The sequence below is a fragment of the Aegilops tauschii genome, chromosome 1 (assembly GCF_002575655.3).
Source record: "Aegilops tauschii subsp. strangulata cultivar AL8/78 chromosome 1, Aet v6.0, whole genome shotgun sequence".
NCBI classification, from domain to species: domain Eukaryota; kingdom Viridiplantae; phylum Streptophyta; class Magnoliopsida; order Poales; family Poaceae; genus Aegilops; species Aegilops tauschii.
This window is the reverse complement of record NC_053035.3, coordinates 246,979,405-247,001,967: the sequence shown is the minus strand read 5'-3', so window position 1 is coordinate 247,001,967 and position 22,563 is coordinate 246,979,405. Positions and strand designations below refer to the sequence as shown.

Sequence of the window (22,563 nt, the reverse complement as noted above, 5' to 3'; positions counted from 1 at the left end):
AAGTTCGACCACCATGATGTTAGGTGCGAGCCCAGGAACACTGTTGGAGAGACCCCCCTCATAATTTTCCTACATTGGTCGTTTGATTCATAGGATAGAATGCTATAGGATTTTTTCCTATGTAATCATCTTTTAATTGGCAATCTAGCATCCACTCCAACTTTTGTTTCACTTCCTTTGTTCCTACGAAGAGAGTACTTGCTCTAAATGATGTGCCGCTGCAAGAGCCGCCTATATTTATTAACCATGCTCTAAAAAGGTGGACCAGCTTTGGCTATAGTAGTACTGTACTAGGTTAGTAGGTGACCTTGTGCTTGGCTCTTCTCCTCTTCCGGAAGTCGAACAATAATGATGGTACTACAGTAGTACTTCTAGCAATCTGACACCAAATGAACTGCTGCACGTCCACCGCTTGTAAGCAAAAGTTTCTCCTCGTGCTGCGAGCCACCGCGCACGCGTTGGCGAGGGAGAAGGCGTAGTAAGCAAGCTTATCGTCGTTCTGCGAGTTGACGGGACACATCAAAGTTATTTATTAGTACTCTTGGAGTAAACTCGCTCTTGGAGTAAACTCGCTCTTCCTTGGACAAAACTATCCAATGATGGTGAAAGCCGATCCAGCTGTTGTTGACACAACGTTACTACCATTTATGAGAAGCAACTATATCTATACGTCGGACATTTCGGTGGATACCTACCCTGGTCGTGATATAGTGGGCCGCTTCAGCCTAGATGATCAGTCCTGCGTTGGCCTCGAGATTTACAATAGTTGGCCCTTCCCACAGAATCACTTGTGGTTCAAAGGAAGCGTTTCCAACACCGAGGATTGGTTGAGTTGAAGTTCATTTCATTGCTTGTTATTTGTTGTGTGATGAAAACTTTAGTATTTATAATCTATCCTCGTTGTTGTTGTGGGTTGATGACCTGTTCTATGTAATAAAATGATATGCCTGTGATAAACTTACTAAATTTATGAATGGCTATCAAGTCGCTTCTCTGAGTGGGTGCTGCGACGAGGCAAAAAATATTTTCCGAATACATAATTGTACGTGCATTGCAACAGGTTATCGGATGAGGCCAATCAACAATAGTACACTATTTGTACTAGCTTCACATGCTGCACTATCTCTACGTCTACGTACGTAATACAACAATTTTTAAACTTGAGACCAGCCACCCATCCTCACAAAGAACACTTTTTAACCTAGCACAGACTCTATGAAATTTGGCCACAGTGTGAGGTGGGCCATATGTTAATGTGTTCGCTGTACATAACCAGCACCTCGAATCCTCGATACTACTACTATAAGTAGTACTAGGAGTAGTAGAGTGGCATGCGCCAGAACAAGCATTCACGTCCAGGAGTACGGCACACACCACCAGCATGACTTCCATCTGACACCATATTTCTTGGAGTCCGTGCTACATCAATCTCTTCAACCTAGTCATTTCTCTAACTCAGCCATCGCGCGGCGGGCGAGGTGGGGGTTTGCCGATAGTCGGTTTCCTCAACTGCAGTCCCACTTGTAAGGCCAACTCCAACGCACGACCCCAAGCGGACCTCTGTTTTGCCCGGATTCTGTCCGTTTGGGTAGGGCAATGGGGTCGTGTCTGGGCCATTTCTCGGATGCGGTGGTCGTGCGCCGAACGCGCGACCGCATCCCGGCCGCGTACATTTTTCTTTGCAAACACATATCTTTTTTTCATCATTGATTTTTTGGTACATGGAAATACATCACCAAAATTTTGACTAGAAAAGCAAGACCAAAGAAAACAAGAACCACAAGAATACATTTTAGAAGATATCCAACTTCCATAACTGCTCCTGTAAGTTCGATCCCGGCCGCGTACATTTTTCTTTGCAAACACATATCTTTTTTCATCATTGATTTTTTGGTACATGGAAATACATCACCAAAATTTTGACTAGAAAAGCAAGACCAAAGAAAACAAGAACCACAAGAATACATTTTAGAAGATATCCAACTTCCATAACTGCTCCTGTAAGTTGGATTAGTGTCTTCTTGATGCATTCATTGTTGATCTGCGGAGGCTCGATCTTGCGTGCTTCTTTCTTCTTCGAGTGTAAAGAAGTAGACGTGTCTAGCCTCTATTATATCAACAAGTGCACTAGTCTCATCTCTAGCCTCTATGCTAGCTAAAAGTGCTAGAACATCTACTAAATTTTGCTCTATCAATATATCATTGTACTCTGCTTCCCAATACCAAAATTTGCATCCATTCTACACAATAAAATTTTAAGTTAGCACAACTAGTCTAATCCGAGAGCACAACCAAAGATTTGGTCGAGTTCTTCCTCCTTTTGCCGACACGTGGGACATCCAGCATCCAGGTCGTGTCATGCAAGAAAATAGAGTGGTAGGTGAAGCCACGTGATGTGCATCTTGGGTTAAACTGTAAATAGAATCTTACTACTCTTGAGTAACTCCGAAAGCGGCCACCGAAGATCTTTATTGGATTTGTTTTTCATCACCAGCACGTCGAGGTGAAAGATGTGCAGGTTCAGTGGGTCCTCTTGCGTTTTCACTAACATGTGGGACCGCATATGAGCAAACAGACGATGGGCTCCGCGCGTCTGCTGGCTGGCTGAGAAGAGAGATAGAGGAGGGCCGATCACGGACTCCAGGAAATTTGTTCTACGTACTCGATATAGTGGAGTAACCAGCACCTTGATATAGTGGGGTGGCATGGGCCATAACTAGCATTCATGTCTAGCAGTACGGCACACGCCACCCACACGAGTCCCATCCGACACCAATTTTCTTGGAGTCCGTGCTAGCTACAGCCATCTCTTCTCCCTCCTGTTTTCTCAGCCATCGCACGATGGGCGGGGTGGGGGTTTGCCGATAGTCGGTTTGCTCAACTGCGGTCCCACTTGTAAGTGAAAATGCAACACAGCACGCATTCCCCCTTGAGCGGCGTGCCGGACAAACCGTGTGGGGGTGCGACGCGAACACGGTAGGCTTTTCCTTTTAAACTTGTAACTTGTAAAATTTGGTTCTGCTCCATGGGGAGACCGATAGATAGAAATAACGATTTTCCCTAGAGTAATGAGAAGTTTGGTTCTGGCACGGTTCATGCATGGAGTACGTAGGAAAATTATGAAGTTGATGCAAAAAGGTAAGATAATTACTAGTAGTACCATATACTACTACATGGATTTGACGGAAAGATAAAGATACATACGGATCCATCAACGACATCCTCACGCCCTAGTGCACCGGGTCACCAACCGACGTGTGAGGAGCAGCGGCGTTGGCGGCAAGCTCAACGTGCTTCTAAACAATGCCGTCCAAGGTTGCCATGCGGTCCAAGAAGGCCAGCGTCCTATCATCCTCCTCTTGCATGTAGTAGTCCTTGTGGACGATTTGCGCGTAGACGTGGGTGATTATGTCGATGGTGTCTTGCTGCGCCAGGCGCTGCGCGGCGAGCGTGACCTCGATGTGGACATTCTCCGGCGCGACGGCGGGCAGTCGCAGGGCCACCAGTGCGTCGAAGAGGTTGTCACCACAGAGGCTGTTGAGGGTGGCAGGCATCGCAGAGCCTGGGCGCGTGGGCTGGAGGCGTACGTCAAGGTCGTCCGCGAGCTTCTTGACGACGGTGAACTTGTCGAGGAAGCCGACGAGGACCTCATCGAACAAGGAGACGAAGTTGTCGTCCAAGCGGCCCCTCGCCCTGGCGGCCTCAAGCACTACCTAGAGACATTCCTCGGTGCCAGGATGCAGGCCGGCGTCGTGGACCATCTGGCACAGCCGGCTGATGCTCGCGCTCATCGCCTCCGTGGGTCTAGCTTCTAGTCAACTGATCTTGCGATTGGAGTGATCACTCTTTCCCTTAGGTGCGTAGGTGCATAGGATTTCGTAGATTGGACTGGTGGGAGCCTTTATATGAGAAGTGCAGACTGCGTTGAATTCATGTGCGTGTTGGCCATCTACTCCTCGCCCCTCTACTGCACCTGCCTTTGGCTGTATGACAGGTTGGCCAGCCACCCGTTGGACCCACATGTCATACACCCAAAGGCAGGTGTAGTAATTCAATGAAGCTGCGTCCCCCTCCGTGCCCGTGCATGCTTTCAATGACTTGAGACTACCAAACATCACATGCGGTGGTTAGTTCATTGCATGTAATCCTATTAAGTAGCAAAAAGACATTAAGTTACCTCGCCGATAGGAATAAAACAATACACCATGTATTTATTTACAGCGGGAGTATAGCCAGCATCCGGTTAGTATATGAAGTTGCCACATCACATAGAGCCAACCTAATATTGGAGTATGCTAGCCCTCCACCGGCGCGCCGCTTCAAATGGCGGAGGAAGTGAGAGGTCGCGTCACCTTGTGTCCAGATCTCAGATGCCATGTGTACCAGATGAATGACTCCAAGTTCGACCACCGTGATGCTAGGTGCGAGCCAAGGAACACTGTTGGAGAGACCCCCCTCATAATTTTCCTACATTGTCGACGACGAGGTGCCTATGGTGACTTCGTAAATTTCAAGATGATAGTGCCGTGCGTGTGTGCGTTCATAGGGGTGAGTGTATGCACGTGTATATGAGCGCTTGCGTCTGTACTGTGTAGAAAAACGTAAATGCGTGTCAAAAAGAGACTAGTCAGTATACTCAATATTGTGCACCTCGGAGAGGAAAACGATAGAACTAGTACATATTTATTCACGGTGCAGATTCACTCATTTTGCTCCATATGTACTCCGTCTTGGTGTAGTCTAGTCACTTGTTGAAATCTCTAGAAGGGCAAATACTCCTTTCTGGTTTACAGGGCTATACTAGCAAGTAGTTGTACGTACTAGTACAATAGTGGGCTCACATAGCAATTTTGTCTCATGCAAGAGCCTGGCTATATGCGTGCTCCAATGTTCGCAACTGCAACGTTCAGTTTGCGCTTGGCTCTTTGCCTCTTCGAGAAGACGAACAATGATGTTAGTACTACTGCTTCTACAGTGTCGAATCCACTGCTGCATGTCCGTCCACCGCGAGCGGGACGGATAGCTTGTTGTAGAAGTATTACTAAGCAAAAGCCGGTCCACGTTTGCGAGCAACCGCGCGCATGGGTGAGGGAGAAGGCGTGTAGTAAAATCAAGCTTCTCCTCGTTGTACGAGTTGACGCGACACATCATAGCACTGGCCCCACATGCTTGCCTCTAAACTTGGTTGAAAGACCCGCAGTGTACAATATATTTGCTGCAACCTCTAACATTTACCCACCACAAATTAAAATATATGTGGTCGTATGCATCGTTCTGATGCAGAGGCCGGGGAGTCCCCCTTTTCGAAAAAACAAATTAAAATATATATTCCTATCTTGACCAGATGAGCGTGCAAACTACAATCACCAGGGTGTCAGGTAGGGCGAGAAGACTATTTTAATTTTTTTAAAACTTTGAGACGGCTACATAGCATGGAGCCGACCCCAACGATTTTAAGCTTATAGGCACGGTACACGCTATCCTAGACTACTCTACACATGAAACTGCCACACGAGCGTCCGGGCTGCGCTTGGCTCTTCGCCTCTTCGGGAAGTCGAACAATGATGGAGTACTACTGCACTGGAGGAGTACTACAGTATGCTTCTGGCCATCTGACACCGATTGAGCTACTGCATGTCCACCGCGTGCGGGAGGGAGAGCGTGTAGCGAAAGCTTCTCCTAGTCTTGCCAGCCACCACGCTCATGGGCGAGGGAGGGACGCTCCTGCCTTTGCGTGTATGACAGGTGGGCCCGACAGGTGTGTGGCCAACCTGTCATACAACCAAAGGCAGGTGCAGTTAAGTCTGTGAGGGAGAGGATAATCAAACTTCTCGTTGATGTACGAGTTGAAGCGACACATCAAAGCACTGCACTCGATATATTTCAATAATTTGCGTTTACCGATGCATTAATTACAACGCATGCATGCATGCCGTGACTCTCCTTTTGATACTTGCATGTGTTGATTTAATGCACCTTGAAGTAGTATAAAATATGTGACGGTAAAGCTTTGTAATACCCCGGCCCAAGTCGAGAGATGGTTGTGCACGAGGAGGGCGAGATCATGCAGACCGAACAGGACCCGACGATGGAGCTCTCTAAGGTCTCGATGGACCTCACCGTGCTCCACTGCCCCTTGTGCCTCCGCCCCTTGAATTGTGGCTTCTCAACGAGTTGTGCTGAACTTCTTGTGAATTGTGGTAGTTTTCAGTAATGAAAATCGGAAGGGGCAAGCCCTTCTTTGATCAAAAAAAAATTAATCGTCCTTATATATTCATCAGTCTTGCTATAAGTCGCAGTAGATGCTACATAGGTCCGTCGGATCTTACATCAAGATCCATGCTTTCAGATTTTGTTTTTTCTCTCTTAAATCTCAGTCGAGTGAGACATAGCCACGCCATTAAACAGAGCCTCGGGCGCCATTAATGGAGACCTTGGGAGAGAGGTGGACGGCAGATGGAGGTCAAAGGGCTCTCCTCCCGATAAGCACGCGCAGGGGTCTGATCGCACGCCTCTCGTACTCAAATAGCTACCCTGCATGGCGCCTCCTAGCTAATAAAAAATGGGGACGCGTGGCGGCACATAAATGGTACTAGTAAGTAGAACGCCCATGGTTTCAATAATACTTGTGTTTCCGATTGTAACGTGACAGCACTTGTTCCAAAATGACTTTGTTTATTCTTAATGTGTGCGCCTTCGCAAATCGGACTGCAAATTTACCACAGCATGTTGGTGCCATGTCATGGCACCAAGCCAAGTTTCATTATTTTCATGCGTGTTTTGGATTTACAGGAATTAAAAAGCTGAGTTTCTCAATGTTTCCAACCCAGCCACGATGCCCAGAATTTTGAATTTCATTCCCATCTCTTGCATGGAACCTAGAAATTTACCCGAGGACACACATGTGATTTTTCAACCAACTTTGGTGCACTGGAACATGTGCTTGTATTTCAAATTTGAATTATGCACACAAAGGTGACACGTTCCCTCCCAGAACCACGAGCCTTCTTGAGAGAAGCTCCGATTTGCAAGAAGCTTATACCAAAATTTGTTCCTATTCGGCCAATTTTTTTTACCACGGCATGGTACTACCATGACATGACACCATGCCAAGTTTCATGATTTTAAAACCAAGTTTCTCAATGTTCTCGACCGAGCCACGATGCCCAGATGTTTGAATTTTATTCTCATTTTTTGCATGGGACCTACTCCCTCCTTCCATCTAGATAGGGCCTAATGTGTTTTTCAAGACAACCTTTGACTATTGACAAGATTAATAGCACATGAGATGTATACTATGAAAATTATATTATTTGAAGCTCCTTTGACATACAAATTTGAAGGTATGCTTTGTGTAAGTTGCATGTCATATATTGTTGCTCTAACGTTTGGTCAAAGTTAGCCTCGAAAAACGCATTAGGACCTATATAGATGGAAGGAGGGAGTAGAAATTCACCCGAGGACACAAATGTGATTTTTCAACCAACTTTGGTGCACGGGAGCATGTGCTTGTAGTTCAAATTTGAATTATGCACATTAAATGACCAAAAACTCAATTAATGTGTAAATAAGGCCAAACGAAGCCGGAATAATTCCAAAATTTAACAGGGCACTCATGTAGTTCTATGTTGCCTTTGTAAATAAACTCAAGGGGGACAACGTATATCGTTTCGCACTCAAAGGTGGCACGTTCCCTCTCAGAACCACGAGCCTTCTTGAGAGAAGCTTCAGTTTGCAAGAAGCTTATACCAAAATCTGTTCCTATTCGGCCAATTTTTTTTACCACAACATGGTAGTACCATGACATGACATCCATGCCAAGTTTCATGATTTTCAGACGTGTTTTGGATTTACAAGAATTTTAAAACCAAGTTTCTCAATGTTCTTGGCCGAGCCACGATGCCCAGATGTTTTAATTTTATTCTCATTTCTTGCATGGGACCTAGAAATTCACCCGAGGACACAAATGTGATTTTTCAACCAACTTTGGTGCACGAGAGCATGTGCTTGTAGTTCAAATTTGACTTATGCACATTAAATGACCAGAAACTCAATTAATGTATAAAAAATGACAAACGAACCCGGAATAATTCCAAAATTTAACAGGGCACTAATGTAGTTCTATGTTGCCTTTCTTAAGAAACTCAAGGGGGGGCAGTGTATATCGTTTCACACTCAAAGGTGGCATGTTCCCTCTTAGAACCACGAGCTTCCAAATCGGCCCAATTTTTTACCACAACATGTTAGTGCCATGACATGACACCATGCCAAGTTTCATGATTTCCAGGCGAGTTTTGGATTTACATGAATTTAAAATCAAAGTTTCTCGATGTTCTTGGCCGAGTCATGACGCCCAGATGTTTGAATTTCATTCTCATTTCTTCCATGGGACCTAGAAATTCAACCAAGGACACACATGTGATTTTTCAACCCACTTTGGTGCACCGGAGCATGTGCATGCAATTCATATTTAGATTATGCACATTAAAAGTCCAGAAACTCAATTAATATTTTAGTCATTTTTTGTGTTCTAAAATGCCTGCCGAGTCGTGGAAGGACGTGTTGCCGGCACATGCGCGGATTCAATGAAGGCAGGCGGGGCAGTCTTAAGCTGGTTGCATGCAGCGAGGAGGCGTGCTCAGCCGGTCCTGCAGCGAGTGCGGCCCTCTTGGCCGGCGCGCCGGTTCAATGTCTGCGCTATGAGAGGTCGCGTCCGTGTCAGAGCAATCACTCCCTCCAGTCCTTTTTTGTTTGGGTATAACAAAATCTCGTTTTCCATTCACATTTTACAAGTAAAATTCATGGACAAACTTTGACCCAAAGTACGATGGGGACTAGTAAACCAGAATGGAGGTAGTAGTTTTTTTAATCAAAGAAGGGTTTCCCCTTCCGATTTTCATTACTGAAAACCAGCATCTAAATCTAAACCATAGTATTTGCCCTAGAACTACCAGGTTCAACATCTCGCAACATAAACCCATACAGCCTCCATCGCAAAAAAAACCATACAACCATACGCCAAGGAGGTACGTAGTACTATGAATTCCATTTTCGCTCCATACCAATCGTTCTAAAAACTACTTACTACTTATAACGCGCCATTGAAAATCGAAACGCTTAACCCTGCTAAAAACGATATTTTAAACATGGCTACTCGATCTGTGGCAACTGGCGAGCCACCGCGCTCCAAGTCGTTCACCTGTGGTCCCGACCATCAACTCCTACGGATCAAATTATCACGTGAGCTGACTATTCCTACAAAGGTGCTCCACCACGTACCCGGTACCCGCGAATGCAGCAATCATGCACCTAGGGTTTTAGGGTTTATTTGTTAACGTCGCCTTTACGTAACACTCATGTGTGCGAGACAGCGAGAGGCCGACTGCGTGCGTGCGCCTCTTCTCTTCGTATATGTACTCCACTGTTTGTCTGGTGTCCAAAAAATTATAATAACTACTAGAAATGTGCTAATGCGTTGCCACACGATCAAAGTAGATTAATACATATTCACCGATTTGATAGAAAAAAGTCTAGTTTTGAAATATGCATATCACTAAAAATATGTTATGTTTCACTCAAAATATATTCCTTTGGCGGTTTTGATGAGATAAGGGAGGAATTTTGTTGGTTTCAAGATTCGAGAAGTGGTATATGTCTAATTTCTACTCTTACTAGCAAGATGCCCGTGCGTTGCACGGAACATCAAGATCTTGTGGGAGAAAAGGATGAACGAGGGAAGGCCTTATCTGCAAATGTGGTGAAGAGTGCGGGTAAATTGCCATATTTTCCTTCCTATCCGTCAGATATAAATCGGAGGACCTACATTGCAGGATGGCAGGCCCACCATCATCACCAACTCTATTTTTTATCCCTACTCTTATAAAAGCATTGTCGGTGATGATCGTGTGCCTGCCATCCTGCAATATAGGCCGTCCGATCTATATCTGACGGATAGGAAAGAAACTATGGCAATTTTGCAAAAAGATACCCACACCCCTCTCCACATTTGCAAATAAGGCCTTCCCTCGTTCATCCTTTTCCCCCACAAGATAAAATACTCATACAAATGCATCTTGATGTTCCGTGCAACGCATGGGCATCTTGCTAGTTGTTGCAAAAATCCCATGTGTGTGTGTGAGAGAGGGAGAGTGGAGGAGGACGGGGTGCATGTGTGACAAAGACACAAGGAGTGTGTGTGCGATAGGTATCATCTTAAAATGAGGCGATAGTTTGTGTGTGCACGATCGAGAGGGCGTGTCTCAAGAAGGGAAGAAAAATCTACATAGATACAAGGAGCGGGAGAGAGACATGTATGCGATGGTGGAAGCACGAGTGTGCGGGTGTATAAACCTATCTAGAGGCTAGCTAGTCGATAAATGTTTGTGAGAGAAATACGAGTCGGGGTGCGAAAGCGAGAGTTTTGTGTGTGAGAGAGAGAGACGGTAGTCGGGAAGGGGAGTGGAAGCAGGAGTTGTGTGTGTGTGTGTCTGTGAGAGAGAGAGGAGACGGTAGTCGGGGTTGTCTGATCGGTAAACAAATGAATAATGTCAGTCTGGGATGGAGACGAAAAGGAGACCGCAACAAATGTTGTGTCTACAGGAGAGAGAGAGACAGTAATTTTAGTGGTATGAGTCATATGTAGAGACATATAGGGTGTGTGAGAGAATCCCATAGAGAGAAAGACAAAGTGAAAGACGAGTGGAGACTGTGTGTGTGGCACTGAAAAAGAAAGCTTAGGTACCGAGTGATAACAAGGAATAGTAGAGACGTGAGAGATAATGAAAACCGTGTAATGTATAATGATAGGGAGAGTGTGACACTTCTCAAGGGAGACGTCGAGAGACCATGTTTGCGAGGATAGGAGAAACATGAAGTGAGCGTGTGGGTGAGCTCGAGAAAAGAGAGTGATAGCTACCTGAAGGAGCATGCATTCGAGAGAGATGGGCGTGAAAGGAGTGAACAAAAAAGGGATTCAAATATTTGAATTCGAGATGATGATACATGTAATCCATACTCGAACCAAAATTCATCTATCAAACATGCATACTCATATGAATTTACGCACATCTATGTTATTTAATATGTAGATATTACTGATGCATACATTTTAGTAGAACATAATTTGGTTAAAAAAATTCGAATTCAACCTTAAGATTTCGAGATCGTTGTATTTGTAAATCATATTATACATATAAATGAGCAGAATTCTTTGTTGTGCTTTTGAAAGTATATAAAAAAATGTAATTTCAATTGAAAATGGATCCCGCCCGAAAAAAAATAGAATACAAACGGGATTCGAATTGAGTTGGCACGATAAACGTGCACTCTGCAAAATTTGAACGAAGCGGGGAAAGTCGTAGTAACCGCCCGAAACCAAAATCTGCGAGATGGAAATCACTACTGCCTATCCCTGCCACGCAAAGCCTATCTGCTGGATTTCTATAGGTTTCGATAGGGGTAGGTTTGTAATTTCACCCAAACGTGACGTAACCGCCACTCACCCGGATTCATACACGGTGGGCGCCAAAACACAGTGTGTCCTCGGCCGAAATCGACTCCCTCCCCGGTTCATATTCATGCACGGTGGGCGCCAAAAACAAACTCTCGTCGGCAAATATTCGGTGTATGCGAGATTACCGTCCTATCCCTAACCGACTAATGTTGCTGTGATGTAGTAGAAATTTGAAACGGGGGCTAAGTTTGTAAATTTCCTCGCATTTGAGACAAGCGCGCCCTGAATACATGGTTCCCCCTTCCTCTCTACCTCCCTTTTCCCCATTCGTACTCCATGGGCGCCAAAACACCCTCTCCACCCCACCCTCCTCCCTCCGCCGCCGTCCGCCACCCCATCCACCGCTGTCCTCCTCCACCATGCCGGAGCTGATACCCCGACGCCGCCGTCCATTACAAGAGATCGACCTCTCTCATCCACGGCTTCGGACCGGGATCCTTGCATCCCATCCTCTCGCTTCATCCCCGCCGTTGTCCACCTTGCCGGTGCCGCTCCTACGACCGTCTCGTCCACCGCGCCCCGCCGCCACCGTCTACCCTCCTAGATCTGCTTCCACGCCGCCGACAGCCATCGCTACCGCAGCACCGTCAAATTCTCAGCAGATGCGTACACGGCGCCGCACCAGAGGCGGTACTCTTTCGTATCTGCTCAACTTATTTATCGCAGCAAGAAAATAGATCGCCACTGCTTTACTCTGATTTCTTGTCTTGGTTGCGAAGTTGCTTTTATCCGGTTTGCACCTTCAGATCCGCCATGGCACGCTCAACACTATACTCCCAATACTTATGGTTTTCCCCTTTTATATTCCACACTAGTTAAATCACAGTAGACTAAATTTCAAAATTGGGTCAGTCGATTTTTCAGAGCTCGCCGGAGTTCGCCGGTGCGAACGAAGGGGCTCGGGTGATTGTGGGGCCTCGCCGAACGAAGAAAACTCGACGCGGGTGGGAGTTGGGGCGGGGGTGGGGGTGGGGGTGGCGGAGGAACACAGGCGGCGGGGGCCGGTGGTCCGGCCGGCAGCCCGTGCGGTGTTCTGTATGGGAAGAATCAGAGACGAGGAAGAAGATGGGTTAGGAGACGTAGGATCTTCATCCAACCGCCTGAAATGGTCGAGAGACAGCTCGGAGTTGCATTCTTAATGCGCTCTGGTTCATCATGTGTGGGCACTGCGCAACCAACATTTTATTATCCAAAATCTGCTTGCTCTTCTTTACCATGTTCCTCTTCCGTTCTTCTTTAATATGTACTCTCTCCGTTCCTAAATACAAGTCTTTGTATAGATTCCACCATGGACTACATATGGAGCAAAATGAGTGAATCTACACTCTAAAATGTATCTGGATACATCTGTATGTGATCCATAGTGGAAATCTCTACCAAGACTTATATTTTGGAACGGAGGGAGTATGATAGTAGTACAGTATGTTCCTTGTACTGAAGATGAGCAGGGACATTTGCAGTGTAGAGGTCTATACGGTCGGTTGTGATGGACACTTTGAGCCTCTTTGATTCGTAGGATCTTGTAAACATAGGAATAGGATTTGTAGTGGCCTACCCACTTGAATCCTATAAGAATAGCAAGGAAATGCGGGGAGTTGTGTCGCCTTTGAGGGTTACACTGATATTAACAGTACCGCACCTTCACTTGAAGAGAGCTGGTATCCGAAGCCTTTCTAGCCGTACCGGCAATACTAGCACATATATTCCAGCAAGTTCCACTTTGCTGATTTTACTCTGATGCTTAAGGTTTTCCTGTTATATCTACACTATGATCTATGTAGCTGCTTTGTGTCGCACTAGCAGCAGTCCACTCTTGAAGCTAAACACTGCAATGACTTACAAAATTGGCACCAAGGCATTGAGTGCCATTCTGGATGCAATGAAACTCATACGCTCCCCACCTGTTGATTCTTGTTCAGAATATGATCCTAATGACTATTCTAACCTTGAGGAGTCAAAGTCAGATGGCCTGTCCTATTCACCCATCAAGGTGCCTGTTCTAATTTGGCAATGTTTTATTGATTGCGGGTATCTTGCATATGTTGTCTTGCATTTCTTCTACTTTGTTGCACCGCCATCTGCTTAGTTTACTCATCATATATGTCGAGATGCCATGCCCATCCATTTCAATACATATTCCATCTGTCATCATACCATGTTTTTCCACTCAAATGTTGTTCTTGTGCATCAGACATCAAAAAGGAAGAGGGTGATTGCCGAACCTGAAGGAGCCCCAACAAAGTCCTTGAAAAACGTGGTGGTGCCGGAGAAATCAGACAGCACCCCACTTATATTGGTTGTACAACCAGTGACACAAAACGTAGGACCGACTCCAGCAGACTGTACCCATACTTCACTGGTCACACCACTAGCCCCACCACACAGGACCTGCACTCCAGCAAAAGGTACACCGATTTCATTTGCCATAGCACCAGCTGTACCACAGAAAAATCCCACTCCAACAAAAAGTACAGCAAGTCCACCGGTCGAAGACCTATCCCAACTGCACGGCCAATTCCTGCAGATTGGAACCCCATTCCATTTATTCCCAGTTTAAAAGACAATGCTTTCAATGTTGTTAGGGACTACGTGCATATATTCCCATCATGGGAAGATTATTGTGAAGACAAACACCATTTTCACATCTTCATGTCCAACTTACGTGTAAGTGCTATTATTCATGGTTATTATTTTTCTGTTTTCTGCTGATTGAACACATCAATGATTTACATTACATTGTTGTAACTAGGCGAGGGTCAATCTGGATAGTCATGACGAGCAAAGCTTGCTTGTGCTTTTCAAGGAAGCATTGCAGCAGTATCGGTGTTACCTGAGGAAATCACACTTTGATGGCAAGTCTATAAACAAATTTCCGGTGAAGTCTCCTGTGCTAAATTTAGAAGACATTGAATGGAAAAACCTTGTTATGCACTAGTCTTGTTCCCAGGATGAGGTACTGTCTATGAAATCACATGACAATTTGAACTTCTACTTTTCCGCATGTGGCTTACAGATCTTTTTTGCAGGAAATCTGCTCGAAGAAGAATTCCGGTTTGACAAGAACGACAGGATATCGCAAATATGCTGCCCGCTGCTTTGCTCTTGTTAGTACCTGTTGTCCTGTATCACTGTACTTGCATACATACCTGGTTCATTATGTGACAGCAGTATGCATGATAGCTTGCTTATCAATTGTTCGCTCCAAATTATCTGATCTGTATGAATGGTTACATTAGTGTAGAATATATCCAATGCCAATATTTTTTTAGCTCTGCATTGTTCTTGTAAGTACATGTTGTCCTTTATCAGTGTACTTATAATGACAAGTAGTTGTTCATGTACCATCACTCTGCAGCTTATTTTCCTTTGCCCTCCATTTTCTACACATCAGATCTATATTTACTCTTACCATAAGGTTGGTACTGAAGAAGTTTAGCTGTGCATTGCTCTTGGCTGTACCTTTTGCCTGTATCGCTGCACTTACATTTATAGCTACTTGGTTATGTAGCACCACACTTCATCTTATCTTAAATATTCTCCATTTTTTCGTATATTATCACATCTATATTTACTCTTAACAAAATGTAGAATAAAGGCAATGCTTTTGAAGAAGATTCTGTGGTAAACTTCTTGAATTGCCCCCCCCATCAGCATGGACAAGGCCTTTATAAAGCCTGTCTTCACCAATAATGTAAGTTTGTCCATCTCAAGCCTTCAAACTTTGTTGTATATATTTGGTTAGGCATGACTGCAACAGCTGTTTATTTTTGGTGTTTGCATCAAGTTGCTTGTTTAAAGTTTATTATGTAGTTCATAAACAAAAGTTTGTCCTTTCTCAATTTAAGTTTTCAGTTGTACAACCAAGTTCCTTCTTCATACCATGTAAATTAAACTATACAGAGCAAGTGATCTTCTTTTGCACTGCATGTATGCTTCTGTTCTTCATCCGTAATCCAGTGGTGTGGTGAATCTACCCACTACAGCACAATGTCATATTCTGCAATGTCTTAACTATGAACAATGTCATATCATTCTACTATTATTTAAACCGTCTCTTTATTTGCCAATCTGAAATGGTATAAATTGACAGCACACTAACCATTGATACTTATGAGTTCTTGATCTGTAATCCAGTGGTGTCGTGAAGCTGCCAACTCCTTCACAATGTCATTTCCTGCCATGTCTTGACCTGAACAATACCATATTGTGTTAATGCAATTTTAAACTGTGTCACTTTATTCGTCAGTAAGAAATGTGATGAATTGTCAGCACTGATACTTTTATGTGCAAAACCTGTCATTTCTCTGCTTGTTTATCTTTCAGAGTGAGGAAGATATAAGTGTTGAACAAGCGCAGTCTCATCATCTTGCTCAGCTGCTTGCGCTGCAGCTCCCCAGCAGGGCTAACCTTTCTTGAACTCTATTGAAGTGTTGTCGGTTTTGTATATTATTTTGTCGGCGTGTTTATTTGCACTGGTGGCATCTTTGATGCCCAGTGTATGTAATCTGCTGTCTGCTTGTGCTTTATTATCATAGTGGCGAACTTTGATGCCCAGTGGATGTAATATGCCGTAATTTCTTTATTGTATAGTCTAGGTTTTTTCTTATTCACGATGCTGCAGTTATTTTACTGTATATATATATATATATATATATATATATATATATATATATATATATATATATATATATATATATATATATATATCCTGTCTTCGCACTAAACCGGCCAAACCGTAAAATTACGGTACATAATCGGGTCGTCATGCAATCACGATGTAGGTTGGGCTTGAAACGTGCCGAACAGCTCACGGGCCGGCAACAGCCCGAAATGAACCCCGGCCCATGATTGTGCGAATCAAATCACGGGCTTTTAACAGGCCAAAATTGTCTTGGTCTTTGTTTGGCCCAATCAGATATCGGCTGCGAGCAGGCCCGATGCAAACCGGACCGTAGTTAGGCCCAACTATATGACGGGCTTTTAACAGGCCGAAATTAATATAGGGCCGAAATGTTAAACGGGCCCTTAACAGGCCAAAACTAATATCAGGCCGAATTACTAAGTGGGCCTTTAGCAAGTGGGCCCAAAAGCATAGTGTCCAGTTGACGGGCCGAATCTGATATGGGCCATAATTGAGCCCAAAGCCTCTTAAAGGGCCGGACCTGATCTGGGCTGTAATTTGGCCCAGAACGTGGTAGGCTTTTAACGGGCCGGATCTCATATGGGCCACTATTAGGCCCGGAGCGTGGCAGACCATTAATGGACCGGATCAAATATGGGCCGGCATTTGGCCCAAAACATGGCAGCCAGTTAATGGGCCGGCCTACTAGGGTCCTCAAAATCTTGTGGGCCTACAGCTGGGCCGGCCCATTAATGTCGGCGAAATCTCGTGGGCCTTTAGCTGGGCCGGCCCATTATGATCCGCAAGAATCTTGTGGGCCTTTACCTGGGCCGACCCATTATGACCCGCAAAATCTTGTGAGCCTTTAGCTGGGCCAGCCCATTATGGTCCGCAAAATCTCGTGGGCCTTTAGCTGGGCCAGCCCATTATGGTCCGCAAAATCTTGTGGGCCTTCAGTTGGGCCGGCCCATTTAAACTTGATGGGCCGGTCCACATATCAACATATCATAGGCGCGTCTCGCCCATTGGATGAGTGACACCTGTGCCAACTCGGACCTGACATGTGTCTCCTCCAGCCAATGATGATTTTACACGTGGAAAATCCCCATTGGTCGGGGCTGTTAACGAGTTATCGGATCCAAAACCCGACCCGATAGCTTAACGGCGTTCCGTTACAGTGGATGCCACGTGTCGGTCACCCTTGACGAAAGCACTTCTGTGACGCGCGATTTATCGTCATGGAAGTGGACACTTCCGTGATGATAATTTTGGTAATGTCATGGAACACTTCTACGACAGCACAGGTATGACTATCTTGATTCTGTCATAAATTTGTCATGGATGTACATGCATGACAAAAAACGCGACCTACTGTGACAAACACGTATCATCACGGAAGTGTATTTTTTTTGTAGTGATGGACAAGTTCTGGGAGCAGTTCGAGAGTGACGACGAGTAGACTAGAAGTAGTAGTAGTAGTTCGATGGATGTACTAGTTTGAACTATGTTTAATTATGTTTGAATTAGAATGATGTTTGCTTTAACTGAACGTGCTATTTTAAATTGTGTTTGAAATGATGTAGTAGTTGAACTAGTTTACATCTTCAAATACATCATCTGCTGGAGTAGAAGTTTTACATCATCAAATATACATCATGTGTTGGAGTTGGAAATTTTTTTAAGATGTAAAAAAGCATTTTTTGGTGATGTAAATTATACAACACCTACTTTTGCATCTTCAAATATACATCATCTATTGGAAATACTCTTAGTTCTTTTTCTACTTTACCTCACACCCTTGTTTCTGCTTTACCTTTGAGAACATATATATAACAATATCTTGTCCACTCCCAATCCCATTTTGATGGCCACGGTAGACGAAATTGGGATTTCCATGGCAAATATTGGTGAAGTTATAGTGAAAGTCCTATTCAGCTCCCGAGCTCAAATGCTTTCTCATGAACAGTAAAATAAAAAAAATGTAATGGCTAATGTAGATCTAATTAAGAAACTTGGACATGCTAGGCATGACCTGCATGCTAGTACTTTTAAGAGTCAAAATGTAGCTAGTTCAAAACAAATCATGTATTCAACCTAGTGAGAATGCGCCAAAGAGTAGTAGCGAAACTAGGGAGCGAGCGAGCGAGGTGAAGGTGTCATGTCAATGTTTGCATCTTCTCTTCTCATGAATGTTATATGAAGAAATATAATTCGAGCAGCAACTATGTAGGTAGGGCAGTTTTGCTTTTAAATAATTATGATCCGTGAGCCATATATGAAGGTCAACATTTATTTTGAGACGAAGATAGTATAACGATGAGCGCTGCATGTCTATGTCTATGGAAACCACGCTTTGGCGACAAGCGGCAGGCCGCCCTTGATCCGCACAGCGATGCCGTTCACCTCGCTCATGTCCAGCAGCGTCCCTGGCACGTTCCCGCCGGCGGGATCCCAATCAAAGCGATGCAGCAAGCTCGCGATCGCCATTTCGAGAGTCGACATGGCGAACCCGATCCCCGGGCACCCTCTCCTCCCGGCACCGAACGGCAGCAGCTCGAAGTCCTGGCCCCTGAAGTCCACGCTGCTGTCCAAGAACCTCTCCGGCCAGAACTCATCGGGGCGCTCCCACGTCGCCGGGTCCCGGCCGATGGCCCACGAGTTGATCACGACCTGCGTCCGCGCCGGGACGTGGTGGCCGAGTATCTCGGCATCCGCGGGTGGCTCCCGGGGCACCAGGAGCGGAACCGGCGGGTGCAGCCGGAGAGTCTCCTTGACCACGGCCTTCAGGTAGCCTACCTTGTCGACGTGGTCCTCGGTGACGTGGTCGGCGCCGCCCACGGCCGCTCGGATCTCGTCCTGGAGCTTGCGCATCGCGCGCGGGTGGGTGATGAGCTCCGCCATGGTCCATTCCATCGCCGTGGTCGTGGTGGAGGTGCCGCCCGCGAACATGTCCTGCTCGATCGTGATACACGATGTCAGCTTATCAACAACAACAACAGTTTATATCACGCGCACGCCTACCATATACAGTACGTACTATATACTTTGATCGGTATAGATTAGAGCGATATGAGCATAACGTCTACGTACCAAGATAATGGCCTTGATTTCGACTGTTCCGAGCCGAACGCCAGCGTCCTTGTCCGTCTCGTTTACATCGAGCAGCACGTCCACGAAGTCCCTGTGATCATTGCCGTCGACGTCGTCTCGCATCTGCCGCCCACCTGCTTGACGCCGCCGTCTGCGGTGGTCCTCAATGACCTTCTCGACCATCCCGTCCAGCGCCTCGAACGTCCGCCTCGCCTTCCCTTCCAACCCCCGCACAGAGTCCACCCAGCCCATCCCCGGCAGGAGCTCCCCCAACGGCGTCGTCCCGAGCAGCACGTCGAATTCGGCGAACACCTTCCTCAGCTCGCGTCCTCTGTCGTCGCCTTCGTACAGCCCCCGCGCGCTATCGTCGCCGAACGCAGCGCGGGAAACGACGTAGTTGGCGTAGGCGATGAGGAGCTCGCTCAGGTCAACGACGGCGCCAGCGCCGGCGCTGGTACGGACGCGCTCGACCAGCGCGGCGGCCTCCTCCTCCCGGACCCGGCGGAAGGACAGGATGCGGCGCGGACTGAGGAGGTGGACCGCGCAGATGCGGCGTGTCTGCCGCCAGTAGTCACCGTAGGGCGCGAACGCGACGTCGCGCCCGTAGAGGAGCCGCTCGGCCATGACAACCCTGGGCCGGCTCGCGAAGGCGAGGTCGCGGCATTTCATCACCTCCTCCGCAGCGACGGCGGAGGAGACGAGCACGGTGGGCACGCGGCCGAGCCGGATCAGCAGAACCGGCCCGTGCTTCGCGGCCAGGGACCCGAGGCCCCGGTGCGGCAAGGAGCCGAGGAAGTGGAGGTGGCCGAGGAACGGGAGGCCTGGCGGCGACGGCGGCAACCTCAGCTTCCCATTGCTGATGCGCTTCTTGCCAGAGAGGAGGTATATGAGAGATACGACCAAGGTGGGGATAAGGAAGAGGACCGCGGCATGCAACACCGCCATGGATGCTGGCTTGACGATCACCACCTTTCGACACCAGTGAGTGAGTGTGAAGCAACTGGTGGCGCCGCGAGAAGATTTAAACAAGCGGCGAACTGGAAGACGACGCGCGGGAAGGAATGCAGCGATGCTCTCGTCGTTTCATCCGAGGATTCCATGTTTGCATGGCGACAAGACGCCGGCCGTGGCCCAACTCATCGCTTGAAACGTACGTACACATTTGATCAGAACAGTTGCAGGTCAACATCTATTTGATCAGAACCCTTAAGTTTGAGAACGGACGGCTATGCGCGCCATCAACTGCAGTCCAGGGCACTTGGATAATTGCTTCACCAGCAAGTGTGGAGCGACAAAAAGCTCCTGAATTTTCTAGGAGATCAAGATAGTTATTAATATAGCATCGCATAAGCCGCTGATGTGAGCGATGATAACTACACTCGACCTGCGGCGTACTAGATCAATAATTTTGACTCTTTCTGTCGCTTAGCATTGAACAACAGCGTATTCGAACAACAATGTTGCGTGAAACATTTTAGAGACAAGGCACCATGTCAGACTTTATAAATAAAGTCATAACTTGCAATATTAAATAACAGCCAAGTGTGCTAGTTAATATTCCCTCCGTCCGAAATTAGTTGACGCTCGAATGGATATACAAGTACTACAAAATAGCTCAAACAATCACCAGTCGAGAGCAAAATGACTCAAACCCGGCACAGGGGCCCGCCCATAGGAAGAGCAATAGATAAACACTAAGACAACAAAGGTCAAGGACTAAGACTAAGGCATGGGTGGAGGGTGATATTGGGGAAACAAGATGGGGGTGATGGCACTAATCTTGTTAATCAGCACATCAACACCTTCGGCGTGAAAGATCTTAGGGAGAGGTTTTCATAGTTGCAGGCAGGCAATCATTTTAAACAAGCAATCAGCGGGACAAATAAAAAAAGATTGTTCAATAATAAACTTGTTGTGGATCGTCCACAGAAACCCGCATTAAGCAGCGAAAGCAATGCAGAAAGTACAGAGAAACTAGTCGAAAAGATTTGTAACAAAACCAAATACAACTCCCCGCAAAAAAAACACAGTTAAATAAGATGTGCTTCACCCTTGGTTTCACTTGTCATCCGTCGCATCTTGGAGGAGGGGGAGGCCTAATAATCGAGAATATTTTTCACGGAGATTTGCAAAGTCTCCTCCAGAGGTTGAGTACACGGGGTTTTAGGGGGTGGTCCACTTCTGTAACTCTATCAGCCAGCGTCTTGGCCCTAGTTTTGTAAAACTGGTTGGGCATATTGCCCCTTTTTTTATGAATATATGAAGTGCATGTTTGTGCGTATTCTAGAAGAAAAAAATAGATATGTTGTGTATTTTCGTTCTCTCCACAAAAATTAGATATGAGCATTCACTGGAAGACATTGACAAATGGCCTGCTAGATGAAAATATTAATCATGAGAGGAATATTTGCCCACAAACTCTCACAAACTTGTTCGAACGACGCCCATGCACAAGTCACAGAGATTTGACCGAGAACTTCCTAGAAGCAGAGTGGGGCCAGACCATGTGGTCATTAGTCGACGAGAATGTAGGGAAAAGAGCAAGAAGCTCTTGCCAATTAACCAACTCTAGAGGGGCAACGACGGATGATAATCAAAGACCAGTTATTAGTACAGAGCTTCATAGTGGAGATCTCTAGACTGAACCAATAGGAGAAAAGGACCATGAAGGAAAGCTTAAGGGGCCCTCCTTGTGCCACGAATCCTACTAGAATCTAACTGTGGTATGTGGCTCCATTGCCACCCATGAATTTCATTTCAATAAATTCATCCCACACTCTGCCTGTGACTTTCCAATATTGACACCCGACACATTGGGTTGGCGTTGTGTGAAACTAGGCTTGGGCAGTTATGTGCTGCTTAGGGCATCTCAAGTGACATGCAACAAATCCCCTCCCTCATCGGTCCGCAGATAACACAAAATTGTCCATCAAAACCGGCCTCTGGAGCAGCATCTTTTTTTTTAAAAGGAGGAATACCCCAGCGTCTGCATCTCCTGATGCACACAACCATATTATTAATAAAGGTCTAGGTTCAAAACAAGGTCTCAAACAAAACGGCGAATCTCATAAAAAAGTTGCCAAAACCGGCAAAAATAGGGTAAGATGACTATACACCTATCATATTTTTGTTGGACCGCCATCCAAACCCATTGTAAGTATCCCGTGCGATCATCTCTCATCGGTTGCACCCAATATCCATAAGCTCCTTATGGTCTGTATGGCTGAGTAACGACGACGTACGGATCTAAGCAGACGCCCTAAAGATGACCTGCAAAAACGTTGTGATGGTTTCTCTGTTAAAGACAACATCATTCCGATAATTCCATATGGCACAAAGT

At 46.0% G+C, this 22,563-nt stretch overlaps 1 protein-coding gene across 1 annotated transcript; it reads right to left on the bottom strand.

The window, feature by feature from the left end:
- Nucleotides 1-18,470: 18,470 nt before the first annotated feature.
- LOC109773696 (cytochrome P450 71A1-like) lies at nucleotides 18,471-20,168 on the bottom strand. Its single transcript, XM_020332400.1, has 2 exons — nucleotides 19,224-20,168; nucleotides 18,471-19,085 (listed from the first exon to the last, which is right to left on the bottom strand). The coding sequence occupies exons 1-2, from the start codon at nucleotides 20,166-20,168 to the stop codon at nucleotides 18,471-18,473; spliced, it is 1,560 nt and encodes a 519-aa protein (XP_020187989.1).
- Nucleotides 20,169-22,563: the final 2,395 nt, after the last annotated feature.

Bases quoted from the DNA above. Each gene is read 5' to 3' on its own strand.
- LOC109773696 (XM_020332400.1), bottom strand. From the start codon at position 20,168: ATGGCGGTGTTGCATGCCGCGGTCCTCTTCCTTATCCCCACCTTGGTC. The intron at 19,086-19,223 runs GTACGTAGACGT...ACGATCGAGCAG, and splicing joins AAATCAAGGCCATTATCTTG to GACATGTTCGCGGGCGGCAC.